The sequence below is a fragment of the Antennarius striatus genome, chromosome 13, assembly GCF_040054535.1.
Source record: "Antennarius striatus isolate MH-2024 chromosome 13, ASM4005453v1, whole genome shotgun sequence".
Classification (NCBI taxonomy): domain Eukaryota; kingdom Metazoa; phylum Chordata; class Actinopteri; order Lophiiformes; family Antennariidae; genus Antennarius; species Antennarius striatus.
In genome coordinates, this window is record NC_090788.1 from 14,615,382 (window position 1) to 14,630,387 (window position 15,006).

The 15,006-nt window shown below is 43.4% G+C and overlaps 1 protein-coding gene across 1 annotated transcript in view; it reads right to left on the bottom strand.

Annotated features, from left to right (window-relative positions):
• Positions 1 to 4,516: 4,516 nt before the first annotated feature.
• nsg2 (neuronal vesicle trafficking associated 2) overlaps positions 4,517 to 15,006 on the bottom strand; it is a 51,225-nt gene continuing 40,735 nt past the window's right edge. The window contains exons 4-5 of the mRNA XM_068331645.1: positions 9,585 to 9,695; positions 4,517 to 5,983 (exon numbers count right to left, since the gene is read on the bottom strand). Coding sequence (XP_068187746.1) covers positions 5,786 to 5,983; positions 9,585 to 9,695 — 309 coding nt within the window. The 3' untranslated portion in view covers positions 4,517 to 5,785. The remainder of the gene's footprint in view (positions 5,984 to 9,584; positions 9,696 to 15,006) is intronic.

The window sequence follows — 15,006 nt, forward strand, 5'->3', positions numbered from 1 at the left end:
CACTCCACCCCCACCACCCCCACCATCCCCAATTCTCCCCCGTTGCCATGCCACTCCTTCTCTCCTGTCTGTTTGCCTCATCCACACATCCAAGTACCAACTGCTGAGAAGCAGCCTTTCTGTGACAGCAGGGTAGAGAGTGGAGAGGAGAGATGGAGGTGAAGAGCACAAATTACACAGATGGTCATATGTTGAACTGTCTGAGTACATGTGAATTTTGACACGTGTGCGCTCTTGAATATTAAATGACACACTGACGGGAGGATAGAGAAATAATGTCGCAGTGTTCCTTCTGACTTAAAAATGCATCGATAGATAGATAGATAGATAGATAGATAGATAGATAGATAGATAGATAGATAGATAGATAGATAGATAGATAGATAGATAGCTAGATAGATAGATAGATAGATAGATAGATAGATAGATAGATAGATAGATAGATAGATAGATAGATAGATAGATAGATAGATAGATAGATAGATAGATAGATAGATAGATAGATAGATAGATAGATAGATAGGTAGATCGATAGAGAGGCATGCAGGCAGGCAGACAGATAGACAGACAGACAGAGAGATAGATATTTTGTGTAAACTATAATATCTTCAACACATTTAGAATAAAATTTACTCAAATTTGTGTCACTTTTTACGATGGTAATCATGACTATTTTTCTTCATAATAAACACATAAAAGTTTTGTTAAAGGTTTCTCTTTATCTCCCCCTGTTTACCTGTTGAGCCAGCAGAACATTAGCCTCATGGGCATTTCATGGTAGTTAATGAGTAACAATATTAATTATATATTGCAGTGTGGCCTGTGAAATTTTATATCACAGCCAATATACAGTAGAATGTAATATAACATTCTGTACTGTGTGGGAAATTAAAAGGAAAATGAGACAAGAAATTCTGTCAGTAATAAATCCAGCAATGCAAATATTTGAAAAATCAGAGTGGCCTGCTTTCATTAGTAAGACGCAATACTCATTACAATCATGCCATTAAATAGTACTGATCACAGATTTGAGGTATTTTCGATGATTATCATTTATTATCCAGTCCTACTTATTGCTCCTTATAAGAAGGAGCTGGGTCGTTGCTGGAAAATGAATATACAATAATATGCTGAAAAGTATTAAAATCAGCTAACTGTACAATTTCTTCAGAGAAAATAATGAAGCAGCATTATTTCATAGTGAAACAGAAAACAAAACAAACAAAAAACAAAAACAAACCAAAAAACTGTCTGTCTTTCATCCACAACCAGAAGCTGGATAAGCAACTTCAGTGGCTCTGTCTCCCTCGATTACATTAAAATAAAAAAGAAAAGAAAATACAATGAGTTGACTCTTGTGATCTAGCACCAAAAGCAAACTCAATCAGAGGCTCCGGCAAATGATAAACAAAGCATTGGATATAAAACTGTTTACTTGATAACAGCATTTGGTAGAAAGTTGTTCCTGCTGGAGAGGGCATAAATATGTGCGCCAAATTGTACAGCAGAATTTGATAGTTGTTGAGTCATTTAGTCCCAGACAAAAGTGTTGGACTGGCAGAGACCCACATCATCGCCATCCCTACAGACACAAGCGTGAAAATTAGGAGGACTGTTGTATAGTCAACATGAATTCTAATCTGTCTGTTAAACGGATACTTAAAATGTTGACGGCAGTTCATACAAGATAGTTGTCCTGATTGCTGTTTTCTTTATTCCCATGTGAGTACAGAAATGGACATCACTCAGAATCTGTACAAATTGGACAGATGGTTGCTTGTGCAGTTCTTAGACAATGCACACACACCACCGCTGTGTCATGAATTGAGGAGAACAACTGATGGCTTCTTATGTGCAAGAAAAGATACAGAGTTGTCTAATTCTTTCGTGGGCCAACAAAAACAGAAGGTAGGAATTGAGGTGGAACCTGGTGTGTGTGGAGAAACTGTGAATCACAGAATAGAGGCATGTTGTTTATAGAGTAATAATATAAACCCTGTTTACCTTAAATTATCTAAAAATAGAACAACAACAACAAAAGATTACAAGTTAGTCTGCCATGAGTGATTTCTCAAACAGATTTAAACTGAACTTCTAAGATCAATTTCTTCTCTTCACACAGCAGAAGAAGTACACAACCTTATCAGACCTTCCGTTCATATGGCCTGATGGCCTTCATTACTTTCTAGAGACAGTCAGCAACAAGAATTAAAGCAGTCGCAGACTGCAACATCCCTCCTGAAAGTAGAACCTAACTAGGGCATAGCTTTGACCGTTCAGGGTAGGTCAAAGCTATGCACTAGCTTTGACCATATATCAAAGCTAGTGCCTTCTACCTCGTCTTTCTATCTTATCCGGTTCCTGAGTGTACAAAAGTTGAAATTTGACCTTGACCTAGTTTTCTCAAGGTCAAGGTCATCATCTCATTTTCATCCACTTTGCCGCCGGAGTAATGTGCTTTTGTTTCATCTTTCTATCTGCAACGGTTGCGAAGATATTTGATGGACATCGAACACCGACAATTACAATACATCACCGTTTTGAAAATGTAGTGAGACTGCTACGCTCCAGAAAAAACTGTATTGACCAAATACATCACACTGAAATCATACACTGAAAACACAGAAATCATCCTAAGAATTGTGACATAATTCTTCACACGTATTTTAACATTGTTAAAAGATAAAAGTGAATAGTGAATAATTAAAATAGAACCATTTAACTGATGATAAAGTTGATAATTAAACAATGGTTACATAGAATAGTAATAATGTTACAATGATATCCCAATGATATACATACATACGATACGTGTGTGTGTGTGTGTGTGTGTGTGTGTGTGCGTGTGTGTGTGTGTGTGTGTGTGTGTGTGTGTGTGTGTGTGTGTGTGTGTGTGTGTGTATTTGCTTATGTGCTTGTGTGGGTGTGTGTGTCTTTTCCTTGATGGGAAAACCTTCTGGCGACAACAAATGTTACTTCAAACTAATCCTTTCTTTCCAGTTTTACACAATTGAGTTCCTCACTGCCAAAACTGACCCACCCACAAATTGTGACATAGCCATGCATTATTTCGCCCCCACAGAAGCGGGATGTAATTAGATATGGAATGAATTGTGGCTTAATCTTTTCTTTGGTTTTCTAATTATAATGGAAAATAACTTCCAGTGGGATCATTCATGCACCACCGCAAGATTGATATGAGGAAGTACTGATTGTTGCAGACAGGTCATTGGTATTTCGTCAGAGGGATATTGAGGGGAAGGAGTGGGAAAGGAGAAGAAAAGGAGAGGATAAAGGTTGTGAGATGATAGGCAGAGAGGGAAATCGAGGCTGACATTTAGAAGTGAACAGCAACACGTGTCCATTCTGCAGTCTGCTGAAACTTCCTTGATGATTTGGAGGTCCTGTATTTATACCTGCTAAAAATGCTGCTCAACATCTGCTTGTCTGTTAGGCTCATGCTCCTTGCTTTTGTTTTATATCCAGACTCATGTTCTGTCTTGTCTCATTTTTAAGTATTCTGTCTGCCCCTCTCCCTCTGTCTGTCTTTCAAATGTTACTACCATACACCATTTAACTTATTACCAAGCTACTGGATGGGAGGGTACACAGTCCATTTAGAATTTTGTAAATGTATGGAAACAACTTTTCATTTGGCAGACGTATTTCAAGGACTAACTGTAGACTATTTTGTTTTCTCCAAATTAAAATTACTTGGGAACATGGACTGGTAATATAACAACTCTAATGCAGCAACTGCATCAACGTATTTTTCCCAGTAAAACATCTGTAAAATTAGTATTTGGTAGGTCTCTCTCCTACTGCAATTTCCTCCGGGATTAATAAAGTATATATCTATCTATCTATCTAAAGATTGATGCTATTTGTGAAGGTAAAAAGGTGAAAGACAATTACTGTGCTACCGTTGCAGTATTTGTCTTCAGGATATAAATTACACTCATGGGCCTTCTACATGCATGGCAGACATTACCAATGGACACTGATCAACATGCTAGGTTGAGACTCAATTCAATGGGCATTTTAAATAATGCTTTATTTCCACCTTTAGATGTACCTTTTTTTTTTTCCTGCTTGATGTGTTTTCTTCTCTTTCTGTTTGGCCTCTCAAAAACCTCATTTATGGAAAACCATTTATTAGATTCATTGGAATATAAGCCTCTAATTAGAAAAGCCTGCTATTCTTGTCAGTCATTGAAAAAACTGTTGTTAGTGCTGTATGTAAGAAAAAACAGACAGCTAATCAGCATTTCACAGAGGACTGTTAATGAAAATGATACAGGTATTAATGTAGTACCTTGGTGTTTTTTTGCTTTCAATCATAGGGGCTGACACTGAACATGAAACGTTGACTAGTTTGACTAGGAACATTGGAATGATATAACAAATAACATGCTGAATTGAAAGCTGTTGCTGTCATTCATTCTGCACTGTCTCAAGGCTGTTTTGGTGTGTGAGTGCTAGAGAGAGCAGGACTGAAAGACATTCGGCACAGGTCACAGCATGTTTTATTTTCAAACAGAGAGGAGAGGGACAAAGATGCACGATGAAATTTTACACCAAGTATCGCTACATATCAACTAACAACAGCACAAAATCTTGTAAAAGCGCTCTGGACGACAGGTCCAACATTACGAAAGGAAAAATAACAGTAGAGTAACAATACTCAGCTGCAGTAGAAGCCCATCAATAAACAACAAAAACATTGGAACATTAGAAGTTTTTGGCAAGACACAGTGATTCACACTAAGTTCCTTTCCAATCTGCAACATTGTGTTCACTGAAGTTACACTGTCTGAAGCAACATGGATTTTATTTAGATGGAGAAATTGCACATCTAATGAAAGAAAAGGAAAAGAAATTTCTCTAAGAGTGCATATACACACAAAATCTAGCCTGAATGCACAGTTGTATGTAAAGCATGGGTCACTGGAATTAAAATGTATCACAACACAATGAAATGTCACCATATATGAGGCATAATGTGGGAAAATGTCATTCAGTCAACTCAGGACTATACGACTGGCAACAAACTTCGCTAAGATGGTACAGCTGAAAGATTGTGTTTAAAAAAATTGTTACAGCAATACAAGACCATATTGACTTTTTTTTGTATTAGAATATGACTGAGTGGTCTGTGTGTGTGTGTCTATGTTTGATGGATACGCCCGAGGATACACCATTTGAGCAAAACAGACTGGGGAAAAAAAGTGACGGCGAAGGTAACTACAATAATTACAGTAGGAAAACCAACAAACAAAAAAAATTACTCCAAACTTGGGAGAATCTCACGAATAGGAAATTTAGCACTGACTTGTGCTGTTAAACAAAGAAAAACCTGATAATAACAAAAATCACCCATAAGTTACAGTAAAAATATATCACAACCATTAATCAATAATAAATTAGAGGGTGTAAACATGGTTAACAAGAGGGCAGGCTGTGTGTATGTGTGTGTTTGTTTGTGTGTGTGTGTGTGTGTGTGCGTGCGTGTGCGTGCGTGCGTGCGTGCGTGTGTGTGTGTGTGTATGTGTGTTTTAGGTATATGAGCATCACCTAAGTATGACCTAACATGTGCTTGTGTCGTTTTTTTGTTTTTTATTTTGGTCTGCATGCAGGTTTTCACATTTTTTATAGGCATTATATATGTTGCTGTTGTTTTAATGTGCATCTCTTTCTCCCTGTGTCTCTACATATTTGTTTATGTTTGTGTCATTGCATCTATCGCTGCCAGTGTCGTTCCCTCCTTTCCCATCCTTTCTCCGACTCATTGGCCTTCTCCGCTTGGAGGCTTGTTGTCATTCTGCTGCCCCCCTGCCAGTCCAGGCAGCCATGGGGACACAGAGTGTGAGGTGGTTTGCTTGGCCATGCTGTAGTGGCTGATCACTGTGTAGAAACGGCCTCTTGAATTCGCATCTTGGGCAGCGTAGTAGGCCTCCAGGGATGCTGGGATGCACCGCTTGTGCTGTCAGCAATAAAGCAATCAGTAAGGTTAAGATCATTTATCAATAAGTTCACTGTTTCGTTCAATGCAATCAAGGAAAAACGATTTTACCATTATTGTGTTGGGGTTTAAACTGTAATTATTGTTTACAATTTAAATTAGTGTGTGGTTGTAGTGTATCTTCTTCATTTCTTTTCGGTTTTTCCCTTCAGGGGTCGCCACAGCAAATCAATTGCCTCCATCTAACTCTGTTTTCTCCATGCTCTTCTCTCACACCAACTACCTTCATGTCCTCTTTCACTACATCCATAAACCTCCTCTTTGGTCTTCCTCTAGGCCTCCTGTCTGGCAGTTCAAAAGTCAGCATCCTTCTATCAATATATTGACTATCTCTCCTCTAGACATGTCCAAACCATCTCAGTCTGGCCTCTCTGACTTTATCTCCAAAACCTCTAACACGTGCTGTCCCTCTAATGTACTCATTCCTGATCCTATCCTTCCTGGTCACTCCCAGAGAGAACCTCAGCATCTTCATCTCTGCTACCTCCAGCTCTGTCTCCTGTCTTTTCCTCAGTGACACTGTCTCTAGGCCAAACAACATCGCTGGTCTCACCACAGTTTTGTACAGTTTCCTTTCATTTTAGCTGAAACTCTTCTATCACACATCACACCTGACACTTTCCTCCACCAGTTCCATCCTGCCTGTACACGCTTCTTCACCTCTTTTCCACACTCTCCATTGCTCTGGACTGTTGACCCTAAGTACTTAAAATCCTCCACCTTCTTGATCTCTTCTCCCTGTAACCTCACTCTTCCACTTGGGTCCCTCTCATTCACACACATGTACTCTGTCTTACTGCGGCTAACCTTCATTCCTCTCCTTTCCAGGACAAATCTCCACCTCTCTAGCTTCTCCTCCACCTGTTCCCTGCTCTCAATACAGATCACAATGTCATCTGCAAACATCATAGTCCATGGAGATTCCTGTCTAACCTCGTCTGTCAGCCTGTCCATCACCATAGCGAACAAGAAGGGGCTCAGAGCTGATCCCCGATGCAGTCCCACCTCCACCTTGAACTCCTCTGTCACACCTACAGCACACCTCACCACTGTCTTACAGTCCTCATGCATGTCCTGCACCGCTCTAACATACTTCTCTGCCACTCTAGATTTCCTCATACAATACCATGGTTTCTCTCTGGGCACCCTGTCATCAGCTTTCTCCAGATCTACAAAAACACAATGCAGCTCCCTCTGGCCTTCTCTGTACTTTGGGTTAGGGTTAGGATCTATCAACATCCTCAAAGCAAATACTGCATCTGTAGTACTCTTTTTTGGCAAGAAACCGTACTGCTGCTCACAAATGCTCACTTCTGCCCTTAGTCTAGCTTCCACTACTCTTTCCATTGTATGGCTAATCAGCTTTATTCCTCTGTAGTTGCCACAATCTGCACATCTCCTTTGTTCTTAAAAATGGGCACCAGCACGCTTCTCCATTCCTCAGGCATCTTCTCACTATCTAAGATCCTGTTGAACAACTCATTCAGAAACTCTACTACCACCTCTCCTAGAGACTTCCATACCACAGATATATCATCAGGACCGAGTGCCTTACCACTTTTCATCCTCTTCAGTGCCCTCCTTACTTCATCCTGACTAATCTTCGCAACTTCCTGGCCCACAACAGTCACCTCTTCCAGTCTTTGTTCTCTCTCATTTTCCTCTTTTCATCAACTCTTCAAAGTACTCTTTCCATCTTCCCATCACACTACTGGCACATGTCAATACACTTCCATCCCTATCCTTAATTACCCTAACCTGCTGCACGTCCTTCCCATCTCTGAATAATGGATCCGATGTAAAGCATCTTTGAGTGTCCAGAAAAGCGCTATATAAATCTAATCCATCATTATTATTATTATTATTACTATATTATTATTATTTATACTTTTTGTAAAAGAGAATTTTCATATCACCGAAGCAGCTCCAGCCTAACATATCTATCAAATGCAAAACATGTTAAGGACACAGAGTTGAACGTTAGCATACCCTTTTAAAGGAAAAGCCTGTTGAGGGTACATGTCATTATTAACTGATGATTGTTGATTTGATCAACTTTGTTATACTTTGTCATACTTTTCCTGTAACATGATGCAATAATTGAGTAGAAGTTGGAGATGGGAGTACAGTACTGTATTGTGTTTTTCTCTTCTCTCATAGGGTCTACAGGGAAAGAGGACACAGTTCATTGCACAAGAATACTTGAATATGTAATGCTATTGCTGAAAGGTCAATTGAGATTAGTAGAGAGGAGAGACAGATTGACTGATATACGCAGAGCAGTAGTCTGACATTTTGGAAAATGGTTCAACTAAAGAGGATTGACACAAAATGACTAAATATGAGGCAATCAGACAGGTTGCTTCTTCCCAAACTTTGTCAAGTGCAAGACCTGGAATCAGATGTAAATCCAAGTAGGGAATAATATTTGCAAATTTTTTTTCAGCATACAAATTATATGCTTAATATAGAGTATATAAAAACAGTTAAAACATGGGTGTCAGAGACTGCAACATTCCTTGATTTACCCTGACCATTTTCATCCCCTTTGCCCTCCAAGTTATGTGTTTTTTGTTTCATCTTTCTATCTGCAACGGTTGCGAAGATATTTGATGGACAAACGAACGAATGAACGAACAAACAAACGAACGAACAAGCACACGAAAACTGACAATTACAATACATCACCGCGGGATGTAATTAACTGTTCCTCTATACTGAGGAAGCCTCAGCAACTAGGTGGTCCCTTTATAAAACCTCAGGCTTCACTCACCATGAACTTTTGTTTCTAATATTTATATAATGGAAACAGATGCTGACAGCTGTCAAATGCTTCTAAATCTAAATCCCAGGAATCAACGCTAAGTTTGTATTTTTTTATTAATATACAAGCATAATAATAATCTTAAATTCAAATGCTTGCATTTGAATTTAAATAGGTGGTGCTGTGGGTAGTGATATCGCCTCACAGCAAGAGCATTCTGGGTTCAATATCTTTCTGTGTGGAGTTTGTATGTTCTCCCTGTTTGTGTGGGTTCTCTCCAGTTTCTCCAGCTTCCTCCCACTTCCAAAAAAATTACAGCTGTGGTGAATTGATAACCCTAAATTGACCAAAGGTGTGATTGTGAACGTGTGATTGTTTGTCTCTCATGTGGCTTTGTGATGCACTGGCTATGCATCCGGAGTGTACCCCGTCTCTCACCCATAATCAACTGGGATAGGCGCCAGCAAACCCGTGACCTGCAAAGCGGAAAAGTGGCTGCACATGAGATGATGAATCCAAATGAACGGATGGATGCAATGTATAGTGTCTTTTCCTATCTGCACCCACTTCTCTCGGCCTTAGCCTGCAAAAACACCTCTGTATCCCTTTGCACTAATTATTACAGCCAAACTGCCCATCTTCCTGCAATTTTTTGGATAGTTTGAGTTTACATTTTTTTGTTGTTTTGGCTATTGAACAAATGAAGTGATTAAGTGATTACTTTTATTGCTGGGCTGTGCATAGGGGTGGCGTGAAGTTGTAAAATGAAATACAGGCCAATTATACAGCAGCTCTCACCTTATAAATGAATCCATCTGGGCAGGCATGGTCGTAGGTGAAGGCTTTATAAACCACCAGAAACACAATGCAGGCGAGGAAGGCCAGGGCCAGGATGATCAGGATTGTCACCTAGAGGAAGGACAAACACTGGTCAGTGTGTGTGTGTGAGTGTGTGTGTGTGTGTGTGCGCGCGCACGCCTGCTTTATAGCAATAAAGGAGGATTGTGAAAATGTGGTTTATTTATGTAACACAAGGTTACAGCTAGATAGGTGGTGTGTGTGTGTGTGTGTGTGTGTGTGTGTGTGTGTGTGTGTGTGTGTGTGTGTGTGTGTGTGTGTGTGTGTGTGTGTGTGTGTGTGTGTGTGTGTGTATGTATTTGTAGTAAATGATACAATACAATGCTGCTGACTGAGGTCAATTGCTCCTCAAGACAAGGTGTTCCTGATGAGCTCCATGATAAATGTTTGTGTATTTGTGATGCTGTGTAAGGATTAACAGTGGACATTAGGTCAGTGACGTAAAATTGGTGACACACAGGATGTATTCTCTGCGGGTTAACAATCCTGCTGTGTTTCTACAGGATGTCTCACTTATGATGCATATATCCACTGCACCAAGAGCATTTGACATAAGACCATTCTCACAGTATTGCAGGTCAGTCCTGTTCCAGTGTTCTGGTAAGTTATGACAGCTTGTCAACGAGCCATGATGTACAAAAGATCCACGACAACTTCCTGTCTTTATTGGCCTGAAAAGCTAACACTCAGCGAACAGAAAATAACCCTGTAATCTGTGACGGAGCGGTAGAGACTGCACCGTCCATCTCCGTTCCACGCGCCTCTCTCCCTCGCCCAAGAGAGCGACCGCAGCAGTGCTCTCATTGTTTCCTGACAGGACCGCAAGAGCGCGGTCCCACTCAGACTGTTGCACGTACATTCTCGGGTGGGTCAACGTCAAACAAACTGTCGCGGTAGTGCGTTCGAGGGTGCAATTTCGGCGCCTACACGTTCTCCCCACGCCCACACAGAATTTGATGAGATTCTCACCTGAGGATGCTGCGTTAGTCCATATCCGGTTCAAGGGCCAAACCGAGCCACTACCTGGGGTGTGGCTTAAATAGGATAAAGTGGGGCGCTGCCAGGCCAGCCAGTACCTGGACTAAACCATTTTGTGGATTACTGGATTGTTTTGTATTTTGCAGGGTTTTGATAGATGTTTAAACAGCCATATGATGGGCATTTATGTTTTATTCTGTTTATTTTGTAAAGCAGGTTTTTCTGTTTTGGGTGTATTATATCGATATTGTAAAACCAAACCCATTTAATTATTGTTGGTTTGCCAGGGGAGGGGCATGGGGTTATTTAAGGGAAGCATTTCTGCTTTATGGGGGAGAGTTGGGAGTTGAGAGTTCTTGAATATTATGCATTGGTTACTATTGGTAGTGTAAGTTTTCTCTGTATATACTTCTTTTTGTTGCACTGGGTTTTTGGTTTTGGGAATTTTGATCTGCGCTGTAAATATTTTTTCACTGCTTGTTGTTGGTGAAAAGAAAAACCCCACCAAAAACGCATCTTTTGCGGCTGCGCCATCAATTTTTCCCCACTGCATTCACGAACCCGTGACATTTGGTGTCAGAAGTGGGATGGCCAGTTGAAGGAAAAGACATACGCAACAGAAGAAGTTGGAAACAGAGGAGGAGGCAGAACTGGCTACTCCTGAGGGAGCGATACAACCTATGGGTGAGCTCATAGGTCTAATGAGACATTTTGTGGAAGGCCAGCAAAGGAGAGGCGAGGGGTTCCTGGCAGAACTTAGAGGACTCCGGGCTTCGATGCCAGTACCCCAAACGGCCGAGTTGAAGCCTGCAGCACCCAGTCTGGCACCTGCAGAGGCCACCAGCTGAAGGGTCATCCATGAGCCTCCGGCTGGATCTACCAACACCTGCTCTGCGACGGGCCCGCAGTTCTCCCATAGACCCTCACAGGATGCACATGAGTAGCAGAGATGAACCTTACAGGCTTGATACCAGACCATACGGTCTCCGTATCCCTCCGTACGTGGCTGGAGAGGACATTGAAAGCTATCTCATGCACTTTGAGCGCATGGCCAAGACGTGGGGTTGGCCGCAGTCTGAGTGGGCCTGGTGCCATTGCTTAGTGGAAAGGCGCTGGAGGCCTTCACAGCGATGGACGAAGAGAGGGCCCAGTACCCCGACCTGAGGGCAGCGCTCTTGGCCAACTTCGACATCTCACCAGAGACTTATCACCAGCAGTTCTGTTCCAGTATGGTTCCGCAGGGAGAGAACCCAACGGAGACGTACCACTGCCTGAAGGGACTCTATCAGCGCTGGATTCGACCAGAGCAGCACACAAAAGAGCAGATCAGTGAGCACATCATCCTGGAGCAGCTTCTGCGTGTCCTGCCAGCCGACATCCGCACCTGGGTGAAAGAGCATGAACCTGCAGATGGGCTAGCAGTGTCCAAGCTGGCACTGCAATACATCAATGCCCGACGAGGAGGCCCAGCAGCATGCCTAGGCGGTCCAGGTCGACAGCTCCAGTCGCAACCCCGACCAGCAGGCAGAGGCAACTACCAGCCCTCCGGGAACCCCAGCTCAGCAGCCAGTCAGCAAAGTACCGGTAAGAAGCTCATCTGTTTTTACCGTCAGCAGCCAGGGCACAAAGCCTCTGTGTCCACTCAGAAAGGCAAAGCTTACTGGTGCTTGTTACACCCCGCGAGCTGAGGAGGTAAAATCGGCAGCACAACGGCAGCGTTTTAAGGACGTTGTTATTAATGGACAGCCTTTGAGTGCGCTTACTGACTCTGACAGTTTTTAACCCTGGTACGGAGAGTCTTAGTGCCCACCGGGGTGATTAATTGTTACTCACAGGAATACATTATGTGTGTACATGGTGACAGGCATTCCTACCCCACGTCTGAACTGACAATTGTGGTGGAGGAGCAACCCTACTTGATGACTGTGGGGGTGGTAGAAAAGCTGCCTGTGGCTGACATTTTGGGATGGGACCTACCTGTGCTCTTAGATGTACTGCGGGAAGAGGGGAACGAGGACGTTGTTGGGGTGAAGGCTCTGTCAGCACTTGTGATCACCCGAGCCCAGGCTAGGGCTGGGGTGACTGCTGAGCAAACCAGGAACCCTTGTTCGGAACCTTTTTCCACCTTGGATAGTGAACTGTTTGAGGGAGAGAACAAGGGTCCACGGAAGTTTCGCCGGCAGTGGCATTTTGAGAAAGGACTGAACTTAAGGGGGCCGGACTGTAAGGAGGGGCTCTTAAGGGACATGTGGGACGTGCCAGAGGACATTGGGACGGTCCAAAAGGAGGATGTGGCTTTAAAGCCGTTGTTTGAAAAGGTGGTTGCAGGGCTGGATGCAGAAAGGGGCAACAAACAGTGTTTTATTGTGGAAAATGGTGTTTTGTATGCTGTGGCTGATGATGTTAAGTGCCCAGTGGTGCCTGTGTCCTGCCGACAGATGATCCTGCACTTGGCACATACCTTGTCCTGGGCAGGTCATCTAGGTCGCAACAAAACCTTTTTACGCATGAGTTCCCGGTTTTATTGGCCCTCTATGTATGCAGATGTGCAAATGTATTGCAAAACATGTCCCATATGCCAAAAAAACTGTTCAGACCGTGCCTACCTACAACCAATGCCTGTCATCTCCACCCCATTTCGGCGCATAGCGATGGACATAGTTGGGCCGTTGGTGAAGAGCAGTCGAGGGCACCAATACATTTTGGTTGTTTCTGACTATGCCACACGGTTCCCAGATGCATTCCCCTTATGGACGGTCACCGCCCCTGCTGTGCTGCACTGTCTTGTACAGTTGTTTTCCAGGGTCGGCATTCCAGAGGAGATTATGACAGATCAGGTGACCAACTTCACCTCCCGCCTGCTGCAGCTCTTCCATCACCAGCTGGGGATCTCTCCAATCAAGACCACCCCGTACCATCCTCAGACGGACGGCTTGGTAGAGAGGTTCAACCAGACGCTGAAGAAGATGCTGCAGAAGTTTGTAGCAGACACCGGGCGGGACTGGGACCGATGGTTACCCTTCCTCTTGTTTGCATACAGGGAGGTTCCTCAAGCCTCCACCGGTTTCTCCCCGTTCGAGCTGCTGTATGGCTGGGACGTCCAGGGGCCATTGGACCTCCTGCGGAAGACTTAGGAGGTTCCTTCGTCTGCAGCCGGTGATCGGAGTATGGTCCAGTTCATGCTGGAGATGCGGGATCGGCTGGCAGAGTACCGGGAGGAGGCTGAGGTCAACCTGCAAGAGGCCCAGCAGTCCCAGAAGGCCTGGTATGACAGACAGGCCCGACACAGGGAATTCCAGCCCGGCCAGAAGGTCCTGCTCCTACTACCATCCTCCACCAGCAAGTTGCTCGCGAAGTGGCAGGGCCCTTACACAGTCCTCTGGAAAATGGGTCCTGGGAAGACTGCGCTGGTTGAGCACATCGTCCACCTGAAGGAGAGGGGGCCAGTCCGCCAGCGGTCCTACAGGGTACCTCAGCATCTGGTGGAGAAGCTCCTGAAGGAAGTGGAGGAAATGCAACGCCTGGGGGTGATTGAGCTGTCACAGTCCGAGTGGTGCAGTCCAGTGGTCATTGTGGTGAAGAAAGATGGCTCACTCCGCATCTGCATCGACTTCCGGAAGCTCAACGCCATGTCAGAGTTTGATGCCTACCCGATGCCCCGGATCGATGATCTGCTGGAGAAGATTAGCTGAGCCAGATTTATCACCACGCTCGACCTCTGCAAGGGCTGCTGGCAGGTGCCCCTGGAAGAGTCCAGTCATCCATACAAGGCGTTCCGGACACCTGCTGGACTCTTCTCTCATCATCTCTCATCCAAGAGACTTCTTCAGTTCGAACTGAAGAAGTCTCTTGGATGAGAGACGAAACGTCTTCAAGAACTTTCTTAACGTCCGGTGGATCGACTCAACAGCTTTTGGACAACAAAACAATAGTGATACTAATTGACAGCAGAACACATTGGGACCTATTTACCAGGAGTCTGAAATCCAATGAGGCTAAAACGACAGGAATCATTTTTGAAGGGAGGCTTTCTATACTTCAGGTCTTTGTAGCGGGGGCCTGAAGGCATAAGGTTGAGGAGGTGGTGATCGAGTGGGGGTTTGCTATCCTGAGCTATTGATGCTGCAGTGGACGGATGGAACAGTACAGTAGGATGACCTGAAAAGAGGAGGAGAGGAGGAGCGACATTGAGCCTTCTAACTGATGACATTCATGAGCTGCTCAAAACTGACCTTTAAAGTATTAATGCTTGTAAGTCAGGATTTTCACTTGCTGGTCTAAGTAAAATAGATTCGTAAATATTGGAACAAACTCAAATGTTGTGGTCAGTCTTCACAACAAAGAACTGTGAAATAATATCAGAATTTAATTGACAGAATTGAAA